This window comes from Cydia fagiglandana, chromosome 27 (genome assembly GCF_963556715.1).
Source record: "Cydia fagiglandana chromosome 27, ilCydFagi1.1, whole genome shotgun sequence".
In the NCBI taxonomy this organism is placed as follows: Eukaryota; Metazoa; Arthropoda; class Insecta; order Lepidoptera; family Tortricidae; genus Cydia; species Cydia fagiglandana.
In genome coordinates, this window is record NC_085958.1 from 1,893,357 (window position 1) to 1,917,873 (window position 24,517).

The 24,517-nt window shown below is 39.0% G+C and overlaps 1 protein-coding gene across 1 annotated transcript in view; it reads left to right on the top strand.

Moving 5' to 3' along the window:
* Positions 1-24,517, top strand: part of LOC134677995 (ankyrin repeat domain-containing protein 50) — a 120,973-nt gene that overhangs the window by 52,042 nt on the left and 44,414 nt on the right. Inside the window, exons 8-21 of the mRNA XM_063536437.1 lie at positions 2,464-2,582; positions 3,125-3,255; positions 4,341-4,435; positions 5,468-5,577; positions 6,330-6,973; positions 8,835-8,956; positions 9,489-9,588; positions 10,177-10,276; positions 11,044-11,166; positions 11,867-12,000; positions 12,917-13,075; positions 14,057-14,140; positions 15,504-15,633; positions 16,327-16,393. Of these exons, the coding sequence (XP_063392507.1) occupies positions 2,464-2,582; positions 3,125-3,255; positions 4,341-4,435; positions 5,468-5,577; positions 6,330-6,973; positions 8,835-8,956; positions 9,489-9,588; positions 10,177-10,276; positions 11,044-11,166; positions 11,867-12,000; positions 12,917-13,075; positions 14,057-14,140; positions 15,504-15,633; positions 16,327-16,393 (2,118 nt within the window). The remainder of the gene's footprint in view (positions 1-2,463; positions 2,583-3,124; positions 3,256-4,340; positions 4,436-5,467; positions 5,578-6,329; positions 6,974-8,834; positions 8,957-9,488; positions 9,589-10,176; positions 10,277-11,043; positions 11,167-11,866; positions 12,001-12,916; positions 13,076-14,056; positions 14,141-15,503; positions 15,634-16,326; positions 16,394-24,517) is intronic.

A 24,517-nucleotide genomic window follows, 5' to 3' on the forward strand; every position in this document is an offset into this window, starting at 1 on the left:
TGGAATGTTAAGCGAGATACTATTTTTTATGCCCCATTGGTGTACTTGATTTATATCAACCTGAAGTACGGCCGTATCCCGCAAGTCGTCAACAGGATAAGCCAGTTTTACATCATCGGCAAAGACTAGACAAAAGGAATGAGATATTTGTGCCGGAAGATCATTAATTAATATTAAAAATAATAAAGGTCCGAGATTGCTTCCTTGACCTATGCCAGATGTTACTTGATAATGTTTAGACTTGCATCCTTGATATTGCACAAATTGCATCCGTTTTGACATGTAGTCAGCCATGAAATCAAGGAGCTTCAACGACAGACCACATTGAGCCAGCTTGTGCAATAGTATTCCGTTATCAACCCGATCAAACGCCTTTTGAAAATCAAAGTACGCTACGTCGACCTGCTTGTGAACTTCCAGATTATTTGCTATAAATGTAGTGATATTCATTAGGTTGGACGTGGTTGACCTTTGTGGCAAAAAACCGTGTTGTTCATCACAAAATTCCCCCTTTAGCTGATTGAATAGCCTTTCATATATTATCGCTTCGAAAACCTTTCCAAATACACACAAGACTGCCACTGGTCTATAGTTTTTTATTTCGGATTTAGAACCGCTCTTATGAATGGGTATCACTTTTGAGGTTTTCCAAAGGGAAGGGTATTGCCCTTGTTTGATTGAGAGATTGAAGATATAATGAAGGGGTGCTGCAAAGATCTCGTGGCAATCCTTGACAACAACCTGCGGGACACCGTCTGGTCCCTGAGTGAATTTAGACGCGAGTTTCTTCAAAACCGTGCGGACTTCACTTAAATGGATATGCTCAATATGCACATGGGTTGAGCCCACGGTAGCTTTGTTAGAGGACTCCATCGCTTCTTTAGCGTCTAGGGGAGGCGGCTTATCGAGGAAGACGCTCTGAAAAAACTTAGCAAATGAGTCCGCCACTTGTTGCGGGTACAAGTCGCCGAATACAGCTGGCTCGTGACCCTCGCGATTCATTTTTACGTACGACCAAAAGGAACTCGGGTCGCGTGTGATGTTTGATTGTATAATATCTCGATAATTACTCATAGCTTCCTCAGACATTGTTTTAACAAGTTTTCTATAATAATAGAAAAATGCATAATATTGTTGATTTCTAGTCATTTTGTATAACTTATGGTAACTATTTTTCAAGTTGATGTAATAAATTAAATCAGCCGAAAACCATTTGGGGTACTTTGTGGCACTTGTATATTTTCTCTTAAGCGGAACTGCTATCTCAATTATATCATTTATCTTATTGTATAGAAAATCTACTGCCTCATCTAACTTATCTATAAGATATAGCCTTGACCAGTCTACCTGTGATAGTAGTGAATATAGAAGTGGATAGTTGGCTTTACGAAAATTTCTCACTGCTTCGGTATTATTGGTTTCCGAAGTATGCTTTATTTGAGTAGCGAAGAGTGACCTTATTTGTATAGATATATCAAGGGGCCTGTGATGCAGCTCTTCGGACACTAGGCCACTCATGCTCTCTGATACCGAGATTGAAGCGACTGCCGGGGTTGCAAGTACCAGATCAAGTATACGCTGATTGCCATTAACAATATAATTCTCTTGGGATAAATTACATGCAGATACAAACATTTCATAATCTTTGCGTATAGAAGCATTTGTCGAATATAAATTAAAGTCACCTAGTATAATTATTGGTGAAGAGTATGAATTAACAATTTTTTCGATGCATTGAAATATAGAGTGATACCTGGAGTCCGAAATACGTGGGGGTAGATACACTACACAGCAGATGAAGCGCGTTGAACCAGCTGTAATATGAGCACAGACTATTTCATCCTCTTTATTGGCTCCACACTCTAACCGGCGGAGGACTAGCGGTGCACGCGCAGCCAATAGTACGCCGCTGCCGCCGCGTCCCCGTCGATCTCCGCGCAGCACTTGCCAGTTGCTTGGAAAGAGTTCGGAATCGAAAACAGAGTCGTCAAGACGTGTCTCTGTCAGTGCAATTACGTCAGCGTTGAACGAATGAAGTTCATTTTTTACAGAGGTCACTTTACCTTTATTCCAGAGATATATATAACTCCGTATAAGATAAATAAAGTCTAAGAAAAAAACGTGCCTCGGACGGCCAAGGAAAAGTCATTCTCGAATAGATGGCGCCATTACCTTTGGCCTATTCTCCGCTAGATGGCGTTAACGACACCGTTTGGTATTTAACAATTTTAACACATACCTGTGAAAGAACATGGGTCAGTATGGAACAATAAAAATTAAGAATAATTTATCCGTAAACATATTTTGATTATTTTATACATTTTCAATTTTATTTTAAGTTTTAATCGTGTGTCGATAGATGGCAGTAAATGTACCGTGACTACAAAATTGACAAAGACAGGACCCCTCTATACTATCTATTCTTTTTGATTTATTCTAAGCATTATCTTGACATTATTTCAGGGGATGCCGGCAGCGGTAAAACTGCGCTATGTCAAGAACTGAGCGATCCTGGCCAAGGTCCGCAGGCTCGCCAACAGAGGGCGCTGAACAGAAGACTGTTGGCCAGGCATTTCTTACAAGTAAGCAAGTATTGCTACCATCAATGGTCATTACCAAAGATATTTATAACTCCGCATAAGGGGAGGGGGGGCAAGAAAATGTGACAGGGGGGAGGAGGGAGTCATAAGCTTTGTGACTTCACTTTAACGTACTTAATTCGCTGCACAGTTAAATAACAAGTTTTTGGAACGATAATCATTTTTATTCGTTTAATTTACTTTCCTATTCAGTTTTGGGTTATATAATTACTATATTTCTTTTTTCTGAAATATTTTGATAACATAATAATAGTGCGAATAGGTAATCACGTGTCGATTTAAAACACTCCGGTCGTGTTGCAAATTTCCTATTTTTCGCACTTGTATCGTGAATTAGTATACGATAGTTTCTATAATTTAGACATTAATCCCCTTATTCATAAACATTTACTAAAGTTGACAAGCCGATAATAATCGTTTGTCCCTTTCCGCTGTATTGTTATGATGGCAAGGGACAAACGTTTATTATCGGCTTGTCAACTATAGGAAACGTTTTTGAGTAAGGGGGTCATGAATAATTTCAGGGTCACAGCGAAAGCAGCCTTCGTCCGGGCGAGTTCATCCGCTCCTTGGCTATGCAGATTTTGAGTCAATCGTCGCGCCGACCCCGCGCTGATACGAGCGAGAGAGATGCTTCTCCAAGAGATTGTGATGGGTAAGAAAAACACTCAAGTGTCATGAAAATGGGTCGTATTGTTGAAAATTTATTTCTCTGGCTGGATATGCAGATTTGAGACAGTCACAAGGTATAAGAAAAAAAATTAACTACTATTTGTTTAAATATTTGAAACAAACTTAATAAATAAAACAAAACTTAAGTAATAAATAATACATAAAACACACATAAGGGGCTATTCATAAATTACGTCATTTCAAATTAGGGGGGGGGGGGGGGGTCTGGACATCGGATGACGGTAGCATGAAGTAGGAGGAAATGGGCTCATTTGAAGCATGGTTTTTGGATGATTAAAGGGGGGGGGGGTCAAAAATCGATGACGTAATTTATGGACAGCCCCTAAATGTATATGACCAACCTTTTCTACCTTTTAGCGAGTGATAACTGTAATGGTTAAAGGAAGGTGGTAAGGATGGCTGTGGGTCGGGGAGCTGGGGCGTCGCCTGCAGCAGAGGGGTCTCGACCCGCGCTCCGGGTTGTTCCCGGCGCAGAGGTTGTCCATCGCAGTTCAACGCGGTAACGGAGCAAGTGTGATGGGCACCTTTGCGCCGGGGGCGATGCGGGGTGGGTTATTTGATTAGTTTTTATTTATTAATTTTTTAAAACCATAAACATACTTAAAAACAAACTTAGAATCAAAAGTAACCTAAAATTAAAACTACCTACAAAACTAAAACTAATACTTAAAAAAAAATACATATATATAACATGATGTGGGTGATCTAGCCGAATATGTATATGTATATTATAGGTTAGTTTAGGTTTAGATGTAATTTATAGTTTTAGATTTCGTAGTTTTTAAGTGAAATTAATGTTTATACAATGCTAATAATATTGATGATCCTGTAAACTTGACCTTTATATCCATTATGCAGGTGTTTTAAAGGAAGTGTATAAAGGATGACTCACGTTAGACCGGGCCGTGTCCGGGCCGGAGCTCCGGCGCTAATTTTCTATGACATGACAGGCGATCACGTGATGCTTTCCATATAAAAGAGATATACCTGCCCAGCCTATCAAAAAGGAGTAATAAAGAAGTAATAATTATATTTTTTTATTGACAGACGCAATTCCGAAGAAGAGCGATTGATCAGCAAATTCCAGGAGCTTGGCGACGATGGCGAGGACAGTTCTAAACCTCTCCTGGCCGATAGCGAAGGTTCGTAATATTTCATACTATAGTCACAGAATAAATAATAGTACTAGATACAGAAGACTCACTCTCTAACAAAACGCTGTCACGATCAGCACAGATATGGCCGCTAGGTGGCGACAGCGCCACGTGCGGCTTATGGCAAACCCCAAAATTGGGGTCGAACGGATGTACTTTTAGCTACCTGTAGCAAAGCGACGAAATCGCGGAGTAAGCCACGCCTGGTATAGTTCGTTTTTTACAAGCTATTATTTAGTTTCACCTGACCGTTGTCTGTAATCAAATCTTGCAAGTTAAATTTGATCCACTTCCCGGTTTCCAATTGAGCTGAAATTTTGCATGCATGTATAAATCGGATGACAATGCAATATTATGGTACCATCGAGCTGATCTGATGATGGAGACAGGAGGTGGCCATAGGAACTCTGTGATGAAACAACGCAACCTAATTGTGTTAGGGGTTTTTAGAATTGTCTCGGTGAGTATTAGTTGTCTGTCGTAAGACAAGTACAGTCAGCGATAAAAGCTTGTACCAAAAATGAAATTTTTGCCAAAAACTTATTTTAGCATTAGAAATAAGGTAAACAATCTTGATGTGTCTTTTAATTGAAAAACACATTTTAAAAATAAGTTACGGCAAATATGTAACAATTATGAATCTAATGGGTATGATCATTTATATTTTTCTTCTTTCATAGTAATAGTAACTGATTTTTAAAAAGCGTTTTTCAATTAAAAGACACGTCAAGATCGCTTACCTTCTTTCAAGTTCTTTCTAATGCTAAAAAAACGAAGTATATATTCTGTATCTTTAGGTATTTAAAAAAAAGTAAACAAAACAAAATCTACCCTCAAATGGCTCCTTAAGCCATGTGAATAAAATGCAACTTTGCTATCCGTTTTTGAAGTGCAAAAACGGATAGCAAAGTTGCATTTTATTCACATGTGAGGACATATGTGTACTAAATTCCTTTTCGAGGTGTGGTGAAAACTACTATTAAATACAGTCAAATACCCTATTGTGTATATTGATAACAGACCAACGAACTGACGAGGAAGATGGCGGCGGGCGGCGCGCGCGCACGATCGATCGTATCCACGAGCGGGAAACATATACTGATTCTATGGCCGATACCAACGCAGAAAACGTGAGTATTTACTACGAAAAAAACCGGCCAAGTGCGAGTCGGACTCGCGTTTCTAGGGTACAGAAGTCCGACTCACGCTTGACTGCACATTTGTAATAGGTGGGCCATTTTATTTAAAGTTGTCCCCTAGACTTTTTTTTCAAAATTGGGATTTTTATGTTATTTCTACTTAGAAACACGAGCTCTTTCTATCCTAAAAGGAGAGAAAAAGTTTCCCAAGGGTTTTTTCCCATTCCGTTTCCATGTTTTCATAGACTTTGTATGGCGGTTTCGGAATGGAAAGATCGAAAAATGTATGGAAATTTTGGGACACTTTTTTTCTCTTATTAGGATCAAAAGAGCTTATGATTCTGAGTTGAAATAACATAAAAATTCCCAATTTTTAAAAAAAAGTGTGGGGGACAAATAAAATGGCCTAGGTTTTCCTTTCATCTATAGGTAAAGAACTATTTGGTGTATTTATTAAATGGTCATTTGTTGGCTATTTTCTTAAATAACTTCTAACCTATGTATTTTAAAATTATAAGAAAGACATGTCCATCTTTGTGTCACTAATTTACATATGTGTACCAAATTCCAACTTAATTGGTCGAGTAGGTTCCGAGAAAATAGCCTGTGACAGAAAGACAGACGCACGAGTGATCCTATAAGGGTTCCGTTTTTTCCTTTTGAGGTACGGAACCCAAAAAATATACAAAAGAGTAAATAAAGCAATATATATATATATATATATACATCAACTGTCTTTACAGGTGCCAGAAATCCTTCCACGCTCCAGCGTCAAAACCACCAACCCGTTCGCAACGGACGAAAAAGAGAACCCTCTATACGAAAATCACGAAAATCTATTCCTACGTAACATTTCCCAACGTCAATCCAAAGAAATACGCAACTCTAGACTACTAAGACAAAGCTCAGAACCGCTCACCGAGAAAAAACCTAGCGCACTCCAAAAAAGTCTATCCACAGATCAAAAAACTGACAGCAACAGTGAAAACGAAAAAACCAACAGCCCTCCCAAATCTAGGATACCTGTTGCCAACTTTAAATACCCTAACAAGAGCGAGCTTAAACCCAATTCTGTTGAGAATTCGCCGCAGAAGAAAGAAAAAGAGTTGCCTGAATACCAGAATGTTCTAGAACGAGAGAAGAAAGAGGATGACCCGCCTCCGATACCTTCTTTGCCCGTCAGTCCGAGGACGTTAATAGCGGATGCTTATTATGATAAATTATTGTCTGAGCCAGAGATACAGCAGGCGCTGTTACCTCATAATTTGGAAAAGAATCCGGATGAGTGCTTTAAGAAGGCGCTGTTGTTTCCGCTCTTGGAGATAGACCCGCCGAAACAATGTTTGTTTCTGCTGGTGGACGCTATCGATGAAGGACTTAATGGTAAGTATTTTCTTTACTAGAGTCGGATCAAGAAAAGTCTGCAGCGGATTTGATAGCCCACGCGGTGCAAGTGTCATTTTAAACGTCAAACTTCTATGAAATTATGACGTATACATAACACTTACACTGCGTGGGCTATCAAATCCACTGTAGACTTTGTTTGGTGCGACTATATGACAGTTAATTTGTCCCAACTTGTCTATATCTATGCGTAATTCTAGTTCTAATCTTCCAAAAGAACATCGAGAGGTTTAGCCGATTAGTCGATTTAGATGTAATATGGTATGGAGATAGTTTGAGGCCCGAGGAAAGACGTAGGATACTTTTTATAAATCATCATCATCATAATTTGGAAAAGAATCCGGATGAGTGCTTTAAGAAGGCGCTGTTGTTTCCGCTCTTGGAGATAGACCCGCCGAAACAATGTTTGTTTCTGCTGGTGGACGCTATCGATGAAGGACTTAATGGTAAGTATTTTCTTTACTAGAGTCGGATCAAGAAAAGTCTGCAGCGGATTTGATAGCCCACGCAGTGCAAGTGTCATTTTAAACGTCAAACTTCTATGAAATTATGACGTATACATAACACTCACACTGCGTGGGCTATCAAATCCACTGTAGACTTTGTTTGGTGCGACTATATGACAGTTAATTTGTCCCAACTTGTCTATATCTATGCGTAATTCTAGTTCTAATCTTCCAAAAGAACATCGAGAGGTTTAGCCGATTAGTCGATTTAGATGTAATATGGTATGGAGATAGTTTGAGGCCCGAGGAAAGACGTAGGATACTTTTTATAAATCATCATCATCATAATTTGGAAAAGAATCCGGATGAGTGCTTTAAGAAGGCGCTGTTGTTTCCGCTCTTGGAGATAGATCCGCCGAAACAATGTTTGTTTTTGTTGGTGGACGCTATCGATGAAGGGTTGAATGGTGAGTATTTTCTTTACTAGAGTCGGACCAATAAAAGTCTGCAGCGGATTTGATAACCCACGAAGTGCCAGTGTTATTTATACGTCATGATTTCATACAAGTTTGACGTTATAAAAAAAAAACATATTATAGGGACATTTTTACACAAATTGACTAAGTCTCAAGGTAAGCTCAAGAAAGCTTGTGTTACTCAGACAACGATATATATAATATACAAATACTTAAATACATAGAAACACTCATCACACAAATAAATGCCCTTACCGGGATTCGAACCCAGGACCATCGGCTTCGCAGGCAAAATAAGACCGGACGTTTAAATTAGTTTCAAATAACTGCGTGGGCTATCAAATCCGCTGCAGACTTTTCTTGGTCTGACTCTACTTAAATCCCGCTTTTTATCCCCAATTCTAATATGACAGTTAATTTGTCCCAATTGTCTAATCTATGCGTAATTTTAGTTCTAATCTTTCAAAACTTCCAGTAAGGTAGAAGATAGGGAATGCAAATCGGTTATTTTTTGTATGGAAATAATCGGTTTTTAACCGAAACCGCGGTTATTTCCATACAAAAAATAACCGATTTGCATTCCTTAGTAGAAGTACAAGTGCTCGACGCTGCACTAGTATTCGACATGGGCACTTTATGTCAAAGTAATATGTACATGTAGGTTAAATTTTAACGGCGAAGATTTTCTGTATTCAAATTTAATCCTTGTCACTTTGACATAAAGTGCCCGAGTCGAATACTAGTGCAGCGTCGAGCACTAGTACTTCTACCTTAGTGACCACCAAACCAGTGGTAAAACGTGGGAAAAAATCCCAGTAGTTACCACTGGCACACACTTGGTGGTAACTAGTGAGAATAACCAGGGCATTATGAATTATGAGACATTTGTTTCTTTTTCAGGCCAACCGCCAGAGCGAGACAGCACGACGGAGTCCCGCACTGTTGCCGCCCTGCTCTCTCGCCACCAGCACCTGTTCCCGCAGTGGCTGCTGCTCGTCTGCTGCGCCAGAAGACAGAGCAAGAGTCTCACCAAGATGTTCACAGGTACAAACGATTTTCAACCTAATGTCGTTTGCGTAAAGTTCAAACTCGAATGTTATAGATCAAGGCAAAGTTGACGCAATCGCCCGCTAGATGGCGCTGAACTGGCCGCGGCGATTTCTACATCGCGCTAACGATGTGTTGACATAAAATCTATAAGTAGATAGACATCTTTAACTTTACGGTCGTGTCTCACTGGAGAAAGTACGTAAGAGCGAGATAGCATTACTGTCGCCGCTCTCCTCTCTCGGCATCTGTACCCGCAGTGGTTGCTGCTCATCTGTTGCGCCAGGAGACAAAGATGGTCACATGTACAGTCAAATGTCAATCTAGTACCGCTGGCGTAAAGTTTAAATGTTCAAGCAAAAAGGTAAAGTTGACGCAACCGTCCGCTAGGTGGCGCTGAGCTGGTCGTGGCGTTTCCTACATCGCGCTAACGGTGTGTCAGCGTGGAATTAAAATGTTTTTCAAACTCGAAGTTTTATTCCATGATCTTGAAGTTCGATTAAAAATAATAATATATCTTTGTTCGCAGGTTTCAGAAAGATAACCCTGGATGAGCTGCAGCGAGCTCACGTGTCCGCTGACGTTCAGAGATACGTGCTGTCCAGATTAGATACGGAGCCTAGACTCAGGTACTTAATACCTTACTTAGGCCCACTTGCACCATTCCACTAATCCGGGGTTAAGCGTTAAACTGTTAACCCAGTATCAAATTGTACTGGTAACCATCATAACTCCAGGTTTAACCGGTTAACCGCGGGTTAGGTTAAGCAGAGTTAATGGTCACGGAGTTAACTAAGAATAGGGCAAATTTTGTTTAACACTCGTGCTTTGAAACCCTCGCAACGCCCAAGATTCCATATATTTCAAACGGTATCGTCTTGGGTCGTCCCATTCGTTTTTCGTCAAGTTTTTAAATTAGTTCTATTCTGCTTTCGTCACTCATTCTACATTGAAAGCCAGTGATGATTGTGACGAATGTAGAATCAGTGGCGAAAGCAGAATAGGACTAAGTTAAGAACTTGACGAAAAACGAATGGGACGACCCAAGACGATACCGCTGTCACCGCCTTGGGGGCCATATCTGTGCTGATCGTAAAGATGCGTTTTGTTACTATAATTGATTCTGTGCCGAAAGGCTTACAGAAGGCAAAAAAAGAAACTGTTGAATGCGATATCCGTTCTTTGTTGTATATATATCGTATTCTACTTTACCTCAGAGCGCGCGTATCGCACGACGCCACCGCCGCCGCGGCGGCCGCGGCGGCGCTAGATCATCTGCGGATCAAGAGCGATGGCTGCCTTCTGTACCTGGAAAAGGTAAATATAACTTCATATTTCTTCTCTTCTTCAGCGAGTATGCGCCCACTGTTGGGCAACTTGGGCATACGCCTCAAAATCTCCTCCAAGCAGCCCGATTTGCTACTTCTCTCCTTCAGAGTGGGCCGGCAATCTTTTTTTTAATATCATCCTCCCGTCTCGTTGGAGGTCTGTGATCTTTTTGAACGATGGAGGCCTCGTTTGCTCCATCTCCTATCATCTCTGCGACACATGTGCCCGGCCCAGGAAAATGGAAACTTCATATAAGGTAATATAACTTATCAGAACCAAAAACGCAAGAATAACAGTAGAAATCGGCGCGTTTCCACGACTGGTAACGGCAGTATAAAGTATGTTATAAATTAGTTTTAGATTAATTATGGTTTTAAAATGTTGCCACGCCTTATTAGGGTCCATGTATGTACTGACTAAAATAAAAGAACATGTTTTTGAGCGGTCTACATACAGGGTCGGACCCCTTGACATTATGTCAGGTAGTCTGTTTGGTATTATGTCACTACCTGTGAGTTCCTATACTTGGCTTCCTGTATCTACTATAATTTCTGTGTTAATATCATAGCTGGATCTCCAAACAAAAAAAAGTACGGGTCTTTTGATGGGCCCGAGAAAAAGTACAGAGTACATCGCTGTATAATTGCTGGCTATGTGTATAAAGATTCTTTACGTACAAATCGGACAGATAGACAGACCTGTCTGCATATCCCCAGTAAATTAAAATAGATAATAAACTACAAACTTGTTTACAGGTGCTAGATGGAGTGGCGGATGGCTTCATAGCGCTCCGCGAAATCAAAGAGATACCAGGAACGCTGAACGGTCTATATCTATGGCTGGCGCAGCGACTCTTCCACGGGAGGCGATTCACTAAGGTATTGTGGCGTCTCCTCTAGCTATCACTGCCAACGTCGTGCCATAATAATCTAACAGATGGCGTTAGGCCCTAACGCCATCTAGTTCTAGCTCGTTCTAGCTCCCTAACGGTTAGGGAGCTAGAACGCACAAACTACTAAGAAGATACTACATCTACGGTTATAACGCTTACGGAGTTATAATGTCAGTTGCTATATATATAACTTCCCACCAACTCTTAATGGACTTCGGTCCCCAGGCATAACACCCGCCTGGAGAGAGTACTCTCTATTGCCTGTCTACCTTCTACAGTACAAAACGCGAGAGTTAGTGTTATATTAATGTATAAGTTATATATTGATATAATTATTATGTTTAATATTGTTGGCACATGGGCGGAGGTCGGAGGATCTTGAGGGGAGTTAGAGACAAGACAGCGTGTGCTTCTTATGGTGTATATTCGGAAAGTGTCATGAGTACATTAATGTTTCCATACAAACACTTGTCTTTCTGAATGTGTTCGAAATACCCATGTTTGAAAAAATAACAAATTCGCTAGCCTAAAATATCTGAAACTAATTACAGCGCCACCTATGCACTGTATAGGGAACTAAGTAGGTACCTTTGTGTAGATCAATAAGCCATCTAGGGATTCTAGGGTTCGATAAAGTATGTAAGAGGTCACATAGATGGCGCTGTAACAAAAACATTCATTTGCAGGTCCGTCTACTACTAGACGTGTTGTTGGCCGCCCGTTGCGGTGTCACTGAAGAAATGCTGTACAAATGTCTTCTCACTAAAGAGTACAGTGTCACAAGGGAGGATTTCAATAGACGCCTACATTTACTGAGAAGGTAAGTTATAGCAAAAAGAATAGACAGTATAGAGGGGTCCTGTCATAGTAAATGTTGTAGTCACTGTAAATTTACTGCCATCTATCGACACACGATTATAACTCAAAATAAACACGTATAAAATTATCAAAAAAATTAATATATATGGATAAGTGATTTTATTATTTTTATATCATTTTGACCCATGTTCATTCACTGATATCTATGTGTTAAAATTGTTAAATATAAAACGGTGTCGTCACGCCATCTAGCCGAGGATAGACTAAAGGTGTGTGCGCCATCTATCCGAGAATGACTTTTCCTTGATTTCTGAGGCACGTTTTCTTCTTAGACTTTATTCATCTTATACGAAGTTACATATGTCTTTGGTTATAGTTAGCGGTAAGAGCGGTACGTCTTTCAATCTGGAGGTCGCGGGTTCAAACCCCGGCTCGTACTAATGAGTTTTTCGGAATTTATGTACGAAATATCATTTGATATTTACCAGTTGCTTTTCGGTGAAGGAAAACATCGTGATCGGACTAATTCCAATAAGGCCTAGTTTATCCTCCGGTAAGGGCAGATGGCAGTAGCTGTCGTATAAACTAGTGCCTACGTCAAATCGTGAGATTAGTTGCACGAGCCGTGGCAAAATGCCGGGATAACGCAAGGCAGAAGTGATCGAGTTTTAAATAGCTGCAAATCATTTAGACGATGCGGGCAAAATGCCGGGATAACGCAAGGAAGAAGTGATAGAGTTTTAAATAGCTGCAAATCATTTAGACGATACGAGAACTCGCATGCGAGTTTCATTACATTGCGGTTTTTGATCGGTCGGTTGAATTGGACGTAGCCAACAGTCCGCAATGTAACTAAAATCGCATGCGAGTTCGCGCCGTCTAAATCAGCCATTATTTAGACAACTCATCTGTTACAGGATATTGGTTATGGAGCGTTCTACCGGCTACCTATCTATCTTCCACCACTCCTTCGCCGTGTGGCTGTTGGACGTCAAGCACTGCACGCGGCGTTACCTCTGCTGCCCCGCCGACGGTCATGCCGCGCTTGCCATGTATTACACGCTATTGGCTAAAAGGTAAGACACAATTTCCCCAAATATGAAAGCCGTATCATGATATCGAATGCGCGTAGCCGTAATACAAAAATTGCCTAGCCTAAGTAGGCTGAACGATAGTTGGTTTAACGCTGTTAGCAAAAAGGTACGTTATCGCAACGTCATAAGATTTACAATCGGACGTCAAGCACTGCACGCGGCGTTACCTCTGCTGCCCCGCTGACGGTCATGCCGCGCTTGCCATGTATTACACGCTATTGGCTAAAAGGTAAAACATAATTTCCCCAAATATGAAAGCCGTATCATGATATCGAATGCGCGTAGCCGTAATACAAAAATTTCCTAGCCTAAGAAGGCTGAACGATAGTTGGTTTAACTCTGTTAGCAAAGAGGTACGTTATTTTCATACAATAAGGTTTACAATCTGGCTTGAACTGTGTCAACGATGGCACGTGCAATCGCCGGCCTTATGCCGTCACCATAAGGTCTCGTTTTCTGTGGCTGTCAAACGTCAAGCACTGCACGCGGCGCTACCTTTGCTGCCCCGCTGGCGGTCATGCTGCCCTCGCCATGTATTACACTTTATTGGCTATAAAGTAAGACAATTTCCCCAAATATGAAAGCCGTATCAAGATATCGAATGCGCCTAGCCGTAATACAAAAATAGCTTAGAAGGCTGAACGATAGTTGGAGTAAAAGCTAAAAAGGTTTGATTTTCCCCATATAAGAGAGCCGTATCGGGATATAAAATGCACGTTGTTGTAATACAAAAAAATATTTTGATTTAAATTAAATTTACTCTGCTGGTCAATAGGTATAGTTTTCCCCAGTTATGCAGGCCATATCGCGATATCCAATGCATGTAGCCATTGCAGCCGTCAAACAAAATCTGTCAAGTATGGTCGCTATTGGAACTCCAAAATGTATGTGTGCTATTTTGCAATAATGAGTATTGTTTTTCATAAGTATTTATATTTGTAACATTTATATATTTATTTACAGATTGAGCGCTCTGGAAATACACAACTATGTGTTCCATATGACTAGTTTGGAACAACATATGGCCGGACAGAAGAAAAAGACTAGGTAAGTTAATTAAGCGATTATTTTGCAAAAATAGGAAGTTGCAATAAATTAAAACAAGACCGAAGGGAGTAAAAACTTAAAAAGATTTTTGGCAAAAATTTCATTTTTGGTACAAGCTTTTATCGCTGACTGTACTTTTCTTTCCACGGGCAACTAATGCTCATCGAGACAATTCTAAAAACCCCAAACACAATTAGGTTTCGCTGTTTTATCACAGAGTTCCTATGGCCACCACCGGTCTTCATCATCAGATCAGCTCGATGACACCATAATATTGCATTGTCCCCGACTTACGTACCTATGTATGCAAAATTTCAGCTCAATCGGAAACCGGGAAGTGGATCAAATTTAACTTGCAAGATTTGATTACACACAGACAGACAGACAAACAGACAGACAACGGTCAGGTGAAACTAAATAAAAGCTTGTAAAAATGCGCGTTTTCCCAGAGATAGACCTGGCTAGATCGATTTTTCGCCCACGAAAACTCCCATATAGCAAATTTCATCGGAATCGTTAGAGAGTGTGTGATACTTTTTCAATTTATACATTTTATAATATTTAAGGCCTTTTCTTAACCACATTTAACGCAATTAAAGAGCTTACTTATATGTGTATACTAGCTTTTGCCCGCGACTTCGTCTGCGTGGAATTAGTGACAGCAACTAAAATAGGTATAGCGCCTGGACAATGCTAATAGCAATCATTCAATTCGCGCATTGCTTACTTCAATTATTAGGCAATTCATTAACTATTTCAATTCCACCCCCCTTTGCACTCTCTTCAGGGATGATTCCCGACATAAAAACTATCCTATGTCCTTCCCCGGGTCTCAAACTATCTCTGTACCAAATTTCAACTAAATCGGTTGAGCGGCTTAACCCCTAAACTGCCTTGTCCCGTATCCGTCCCAGACAATTTGGACTGTAATAAAATTAATAATTTGGTTATTAATTCAGTAGCAAATTTTTGACACTGGCGTTCGAGAGGTCAAGCGTGAAGAGGTACTCGTAACAGACAGACACACTTTCGCCTTTATAATATTAGTATGGTATGGATTAGCAAGCTGAAGTGGCAATGGGCAGGCCACATTGCACGCAGAGAAGATGGCCGATGGGGTCGAAAAGTGCTCGAGTGGAGACCACGGACTAGCAAGCGCAGCGTAGGACGTCCACCCACAAGATGGACAGACGACCTTGTTAAGGCCGCCGGAAGACGCTGGATGCGGGTCGCTTCCAACCGGCACGTATGGAGATCCAAGGGGGAGGCCTATGTTCAGCAGTGGACGTCTTATGGCTGAGATGATGATGATGATGGTATGGATACAAGAATTGCTCGTTTTAAGAATTCTTTTTTTTTGCAGCGACCAAGAGGAGGTGATAGATCTCCACACACTAGTGCTCTTATGGGTACTGGATTCGGGCTGCGACGTGGAGTCGGCATTACGGCGAGAAAACGATACTATGCGACAACTAGAGTCTATAGAGAATCAGGTACGGTCGCTAAATCTACAACAAAAATGCAGAAAGCATTTCATTGTATAGTAGATTGTTAACCAAGGGTGGAAAGTGATCCATTTCACCCGAGATATTTTGGCGCTCGAACGAAGAGAGAGCGCCAATAGTTCGAGGGTGAGATGGTTACTTTTACCCGAGTTAAACACTCTACTTTTCATTTCGACTATGAGGAAAGTTAAACACGAGAAATATAGGTTGTTTATTGGTAATAATATCATTACATTACATTAATTCATTCAGTTTCATTTTTTTTTAAGGCGCGTATACATTAAAGCCGTTGCAGATACATCCCAATTTAAGATCGGATTGTCTATGGTTTTCGATCGAGAGCTTTTAACTGAATAATATGGCATATATATTATGGCTGTTAGCTGTTGCTCGAAGCAAAAATTAAAAAAAAAATACTTTCCACCCTAGGGTGGGATATGAAATTTTCCACCCGGTTATCAGCCTATAAAAGGTGAACTTTCCGAACAGGAGAGATGAAAAAGTCTTTACTTAAAGTAAAGGGGTGATAAAAAATCTTTGCTAATTATGTAAACGAACCGCCATATTGAAATTGTCTCTGAATGATGAATTTACTAGTGACCTTTGTTTACATAGTTAGCAAGTTCCATAGAATGACACTTTAATAACACTACATGATTGTAATGGACATTTTTGTTACAGAAAATGGAAAGTAAACCCGAAGATAAAGAAGGCGACCCAGAATCTGAAGGAAAAGATTCAATTTCTGGTAAGTTTATGTACCTCATAGACTAGGAATCCTCTAGACCGAGTTTAGAGCAATTATTTCATGCAACCGATGATGCCAAAAATGCGGGGGTGCGCGGGACGAGGTGAGCGAAGTCCCGTGCCGTGATTGGTCCGTTCAAAGGCACGGACGTCACACAAAGACACTTTCGACTCGAACATGGAGTAAAATTACCGTATGCGTGGCAGAGGGGGTAGCGCGACTATGCTCAGCCTGGAGGATGTTTTGTTGTGTGTTGGCACTTTAGGTCCATGGGGTCCCAATAGAGAAGCGCCTGGTTGACGTAGCTGGTGACCGAAGACACAGTACACTAAGAACAGTAGTGAATCTAAGGCCGCTCGGCAAGTTATTTGCCTACTCTTGCGTTGGCGCTTAGGGTTGTCAGGTTGTCACTTTGTACCTTCATACTGATACGCGACCCGGCCGCCGCGCCCCGCGCCCCACGGCGGGTTGGTCAGCGACACCTTCTCGTAACTCATGAGGCCCTGGTACTTGTGCAGCGCTAAATTCAATTTTTAAAGAGTTTTTTTTCTCGATTTTAGCCACCGTAGCTTATGGAGACTAACAAGTAACGCTAAGCGGTATTCGTAGGCAATGGATGTTCCTATATTAAGGGTGTCACATGTGCGTTTCTGACTTTTGATGCAATTGTTCCTACAATACAATACGACCGCGGCGAGCTGTACTGAGGCCTACCGAGAGCAGACAAATGCGAGCGGGTGGGCAGCGTACTCGAATGCACGCGATCAAAGTCGCGGTACAGCCCACACTGCCGCCACCGTATTCCCCCGTATTTTATGCTAATGTGTGCGTGGCAGCGCGTGCGTACACGGCGTCCGGCGCGCTCGCACACATTCAAGCCGGCAGCGGCACATTTCTATGAAGATTCACTACTGTTCTTGTACTGGTGACCGAAGAGCTGGCGGCTACCCCGCACATCTGATAAATTTGAAACTCTGATTAAGTTATTTATAACTAAGGCCCACTTGCACCATTCCACTAACCCGGGGTTAACCGGTTAAACCAGGAGTTGCCATGGTTTGCCATACAATTTGACACTAGGTTAACAGTTTAACCGCTTAACCCCGGGTTAGTGGAATGGTGCAAGTGGGCCTTAGTATTTTTTGTAAATATAGATTTTTTTGGTTTTCTTGTTTTGACATTTCGACAATATCTACTTAGGTTGGCCCTAGCTAAGTATACTTACATTGACATTTTCTTTTTTTTGTGACAATGTTTTATTTATTAATTTTTATTAGTGTCCGACCGAAACATGTTTTTTTGCCGAAACCGAAACCGAAACCGAATGTTCGGCTTTGGCTCTAGTTTCGGCCGAAACCGAAACCGAAACTTTTGTAGACTTGTTAAAATCGTTGAAAAAATGTCATAAAACCACTTTATTACACATATTATGGGGCTGTCAACACCCAATATCCTTGAAATGTATGTTACTTAAGCAGTTTTCTGCAACGATTTTGATAACACAGCAGTGCAAGTGTTATTTTAAACGTCAAAACATCTATGAAACTATGACGTATAAATAAAATTTGCACTAGTTGCACTGCGTATGCTATCAAAATCATTGCAGAATTTTCTTGGTCTAACTCTATTCATTCACCAGTCAAGTTAACATGTACAAAAAATTTCGCGCTCGCGTTTTTAGTTGGTTTTTTGGATGACCCTGTATCTGGTCATCCAAAAAACCAACTAAAAACGCGAGCGCGAAATTTTTTGTTGACAATATCGCAAGGCCGGGTACCAATCTTCACCTGGGCCTAAAAGTCCGAAGTACCCCAGTGAGGCGAACTTTCATGCGAAGTCAAAGCCGTGCTTCAGGCTTCAGGATAAGTAGTTAGCACAGACTCCAACCAATGTCCATTGTATTAAAAAGCGAGACCGCAGGCCGAGCATGGCGCAGCGAGGCCAATAAAGGCTAAGCTGACGTAGAGGACATGTGGAACACAAACCAATAGTAAATTGAGGTAAAATCACTCATTCGTTCCGATACAATTAGACAGTGTGCGCGTTATAGGTATTGACAGCCTCTTAAGACTGCGTCGACGGTCCAGTGGCGCCCTCGTTAGTGGAATTGTGTTTTATAATAAACCAATTAATTTCTGTACCTATACATGAATCAGTCTAATATGTAGGTATTAATATTGTTGTCCTACTTATTCCCCAACTTTTGCTCTTATTCCGAAGTACCATTTCGTAACGTATTCCCCAACTTTTGGTCTTATTCCGAAGTACCATTTCGTAAGTTTCGGCCCGGCCGAAAGGTTCGGCCGTTTTTTGGCCGAAACCGAAACTACAGCCGAAACATGATTTTTTGGCCGAAACTGGCCGAAACCGAAACCGAAACCAAACCTTCGGTCGGACACAAATTTTTATATTCTTTTATGTTTTAATTTTCTGTTTTTAATGTTAATGTTAAGTTGACGATCTTTTAGTGTAAGCCTTTGTTTTATCTTTTTGTGTATAATACTGTTTTTTTTTCTTTAAGAAATAAATATATCTAATCTAATCTAATCACAACGTATCAGAATTGCGATACAGCGAGGAAATGCGGACAGCATCCTTGGTGCAATGCCTTAAGGGCCTGTTTATGATTAAGCTAGTTATTAATTTCGTGCAGTCAGATGCACATTTAAATTTGACACTCGACAAGTCCTGATTTCTTTCTTTCCTTATTTTATTACCTATTAACCTTTGGTCATAAAATATAATTAATTAAAATAATATACACATTAGTGGTTTATTATAAGGTCATTCGTCAGGTTCGTCAGTTTTCCTGGTTGCCATAGAACTTAAACTATTTCAAATTGACCAGGTGCAATACAATAGCCCCATCAAATATGAATCATAATGTCTAAACAAGAAGATTCAAATTGTAATAACTTTTATAACGGGTTGGCTTAAAGTAATGAGAATTTTTGTTTTCGGACATAAAGACAAAAAGACAATGGCCATGGATTTCTGGATGTTATATTGAAGAACTATGCAATATCCAACATTAGAACCAAATTCAAGAATGAAGTAATTGGCCTCCCTTGTGTTAGTTTACGTAACATGCTTCTGACCGTTTGCTTTTCACTTTGGACAAACTACCAAGTACTCTCTGACTGATCGTTTTGTAATTACACGGTAAAATTTATTTTATTCTATAATATTTTTGCCTACTATCGCAATATACATATCAGAGTATATAATATTTGCCAAAATTCTTCGATTGATTTAAGTCTTGGGGATATTCTAGGGTTGGAAACGTTTAGTCGTTTTTCCGCGAGAGCCTAAAACCAGTTAAAAACGTCATTGCATACATTTTACCAAAATATGATACATAAACAATTTTCTCTAAATATCAATCAGTTGCAGATTTCATGAAAATGTTAATCAGTTAGCAATTGTGAATGATGGCATGATATAGATAACAAGCTAATATGCCGAAATAATTAAAATTAACGGCAATAAAACAGTTATGGAATGTAAATAAAACGTTGTCCAAAGCATGACGCAGAGGGTTTGAACACAGTTATGAGAAATCGGATGTGGGAGATGTTATAGTATATATAATGTTTTCTTGTAATTTAAAATATGCTCTTGTTTGTCACTGTAAAATTTCGAAAACCCACAGCTATTGTCTTTTTTTTTATATTTCCGAAAACGAAAATTCTCATTACTTTAAGCCAACCCGTTATATGAACTAAGTAACGTTAATTTCCTTGTATCTTTATAATTGTGTTTTCCATTCGCGTCAGAAACGCTTCAGCGGATTTATTTGTATTTAACAATCGTCTGTAGTTTATTTTTGAGAAGTTTTGATGACGTGAATAAGAATAGGTTATTCACCTTATAGGTCAGGAAATGAATGCTCAAAAAAACGTTGTAGAGGGAAATGCTAGGAACACAATTTTTGACTCCGTAACTTTGTTTGGACTAGTATATCAAAAGTCCCCAGCACCGGGGCATGTCGCTAAGACGCAAAGTTTCCAAGATATCAATGAATAAGTTTTTGGCAAAAATTTCATTTTTGGTACAAGCTTTTATCGCTGACTGTACTTTTCTTACGACAGACAATTAATACTCATCGAGACAATTCTAAAAACCCCTAACACAATTAGGTTGCGTTGTGTCATCACAAAGTTCCTATGGCCACCTCCTGTCTCCATCATCAGATCAGCTCGATGGTACTATAATATTGCATTGTCATCCGATTTATACATGCATGCAAAATCTCAGCTCAATCGGAAACCGGGAAGTGGATCAAATTTAACTTGCAAGATTTGATTACACACAGACAGACAGACAGACAACGGTCAGGTGAAACTAAATAAAAGCTTGTAAAAACCGAAAAATTAGACTTTTTTTCCCCCCTCTACCCCCCAGCACCGGGGCTACGGCCGGGGACTTTTGATATGTTCACCTCCTACTAGTCCAAACAAAGTTACGGAGTCAAAAATTGTGTTCCTAGCTTTTCCTACCTTCCTTTTCTTCTTCTTTTATTTTTCTTTTATTTTTGCTTTTTTTCTTCTTTTTTTGCTTTTTTTTTATACCTTCTTATTGCTTGGCCTATTAGGGCCATTTGCACTATTCACAAACCCTCATGTCAAAAAATCATCTGTGAAAATTTCAACAGTCCAGCTATCACAGTTAATGATTTACAGCCTGGTGACAGACAGACGGACAGTGGAGTCTTAGTATGTAATGTCTCGTTTTTACAAGCTTTTATTTAGTTTCACCTGACCGCTGTCTGTGTGTAATCAAATCTTGCAAGTTAAATTTGATCCACTTCCCGGTTTCCGATTGAGCTGAAATTTTGCATACATATGTAAGTCGGGTGACAATACAATATTATGGTGTCATCGAGCTGATCTGATGATGGAGACCGGAGGTGGCCATAGGAACTCTGTGATAAAACAACGAAACCTAATTGTGTTTGGGGTTCTTAGAATTGTCTCGATGAGTATTAGTTGCCTGTGGCAAAAAAAGTACAGTCGGCGATGAAAGCTTGTACCAAAAATTAAATTTTTGCCAAAAACTTATGACCCTTTGGGTACGGAACCCTAAAAATCGCGTCACGGACTCAAACCCCTTTATCAGTTGGGTAAAACCGTCAAATTAACTGTCAAATATTAAACAAATAGTGTCACTGTCAAGTGTCATGTCATTAGCCCTCATTATTGTATCGCTTCCACTAACTGATTACCAATTACAACTAACTCTTATCACATCCTGTGTTTACATGCCGTCAGCAAGCGAAATTCAATCTTATTGCTCATGCGATGAGGTTGAAAATTAATCAGACTTTGATTGCGATATAAGAGATTGTCTAAAGTATTTTACAAGTGTGAATGAATTTGTGTTGTATCTGAACGAAATAAAGTTTAAATTACTTTGACGTGTTATGTGGATATTATTGTTTTGCTTCGTTGAGAGATAGCGTGTTGTGTACAAGGAAATTTGGATTCTATTTCTATAGCCATAAGGTTGATTTGAATAAGATTCGTGCTTGTATTAGGGATATTAATTATAATTTGTAAGCAGTAGTTGTTTAATTGTGTAGATGGATAGTTGTGTTTTTTTTTTTTTTACTTTTAAAATGTGTGTATTTTTTTAAACCATAAACATAATTAATAACAAACTTAGAATAAAAAGTAAGCTAAAATTAAAATTGTTTAAAATTAAACCTAATTGTTTACGATTTTAATTATTTGAAGAAGAATATTGTAACTGAATGAATTTGTTCTGATTTTTTTCAATACTGTTTTATTTCAACTCTTGATGTTTTGAAGAACAGATATTTAGTATAGTTCGTTTTTTTTAGCATTAGAAAGAACTTGGAAGAAGGTAAGCGATCTTGACATGTCTTTTAATTGAAAAACGCTTTTTAAAAATCAATAACTATTACTTATGAAAGCAGAAGAATATAAATGATCGTATTAGATTCATAATTGTTGCATTATTTGCCGTAACTTATTCTTAAAATGTGTTTTTCATTTAAAAGACACATCAAGATTGTTTACCTTATTTCTAATGCTAAAAAAACGAACTATAGTGTTTTAAGGATATTCTTATAGTTTTTTAGCAATGAAAGAAAGTAGGACAACATGGTATTGTAAGTAATCGTGTATATTATTAATCCTTAACTTAATACTTTAAACTCTCGCGTTTTGTACACATATTTATTTACACAAACGTGAAAATTATATCGCGGTAGACTCGTTTGTGTAATTAAATCCTTAACTTATTAATCTTATTATTTCATAAGGGCTTGTGCACAAATCACTCGAGGTTTTTTCGTCTACTTTTTGACCCCCTCCTTGGTGATATTTGGTGACGTTCTTGGCTACAGGTCTCCCCCACATGACATATTTTTTTGTTTTTTTTTTAATGCGGCATAATTTTAAGAAAAATATAGTTCGTTTTTTTTAGCATTAGAAAGAACTCCACAGAAGCAATCGTGCAGTTTTTGTCAGGCTCTTTAATTGTTAATAATTATTGAATTATCTAATGTAGCATGGTCAATACATATAATTTACTTCAAATTATAACCGCTAAAAGTGCCGGATTTGGAACCACAAGCTTACTTCTGCGAAGTTCTTTCTAATGCTAAAAAAAACGGACTATAGTGTATTTTTCTATTTTCGTAAAAGTATCTACTCATGTCATGTGGTAGATATTTTTTCTTAGTTTCGTTCACTGTAGAAAAATACACGCGAGGTCTCGTTATTCAATTGGAACAGAGTTCCATTTCTTTTGCTTTGTAAAATTTCCTAACAATTAAAAATCAACTCTATTCCCTGCACTATTAAGTTCAAATTTTGGGTTTTTTCATCTGTATGACTGGCTCTTAGGACATTATTAGGCTAGTCCGTGGTAATAGTCATACATTGTCACGCATATAGTTTTTTTTAGCATTAGAAATAAGGTAAACAATCTTGATGTGTCTTTCAATTGAAAACCACATTTTAAAAATAAGTTACGGCAAATATGTAACAATTATGTAAGTTACGGCAAATATGTAAAAAAATTCAAAACAATAGAACCACTAGTTTAGCTACAAAAAAATAAAAACGATTTTTTATACAATCATTTATATTCTTTTGGTTTCATAAGTAATAGTTACTGATTTTTTTTAAAACGTTTTTCAACTAGAAGACATGTCAAGATCGCTTACCTTCTTTCAAGTTCTTTCTAATGCTAAAAAAACGAACTATAGGTATAGTAACAGCACCAGTCATGGGACATTTAAAAGGGAATTTGGAGTATTTGTGATATTTCCCTAATACATGTGAATGGTCTACCGCTTAGCGTATTGAAAGATGAAAGTCCTACCCGTCTTTCATGTTTCAGGCGTGTTGTATCAAAGATACTGCAATGAGTTTCCACATACTTAACAAATTAAAACTATGCTATTTTTCTCCAGTCATGGACACCAAAGCTCCAGTAATGGGCCCCCCAGTAATGGACACTGCTCTATCAGTATAAAATATTGAAATAGGTCATCAGATCTGGTCCATGTTATCATAATATTGCATTATCATCCGATTTGCATATTTAATTACGAATACAAAATTTCAACTCAATCGGAAAACGGGAAAGTGGCTCAAACTCGGCTACCAAGATTTGACCCACACTAAAAAACGATATTAATTTATCCGAAGTCCGAGCATACCTCCTGGTTGACATATTTCGTAACTACATTTTACTTCTGTATTGTTTAAACATGAAATGATGGCATGGCAAGCATCATTATGTAAATTGTCCCATTATAGGAGGTATGCAGTTTTACAGCTCCTATAATGGGATTGGGTCAAATACCACTATTTTTTTACATCTGTGGAGTCACAACATAGTATGTTGTATACCTTATCTCATGGTAAATGCAATTAACAAAACACATTCTAGTTTTCATCAAGTATTAATTAATTAAAATTTAATAAATTAACTCACCTCTCTTAGTGAAGTTGTTAAGAATTCGTAGTGGTATTTTTTTTCAGTGACACGACAACTTTTGGGTTGACGCCAATTTCTTAAAAAACAACCAAATTTAATAAAAATTTAAACTGAAACAGCTCTAGGACTCTTATTTATGATAATATACAG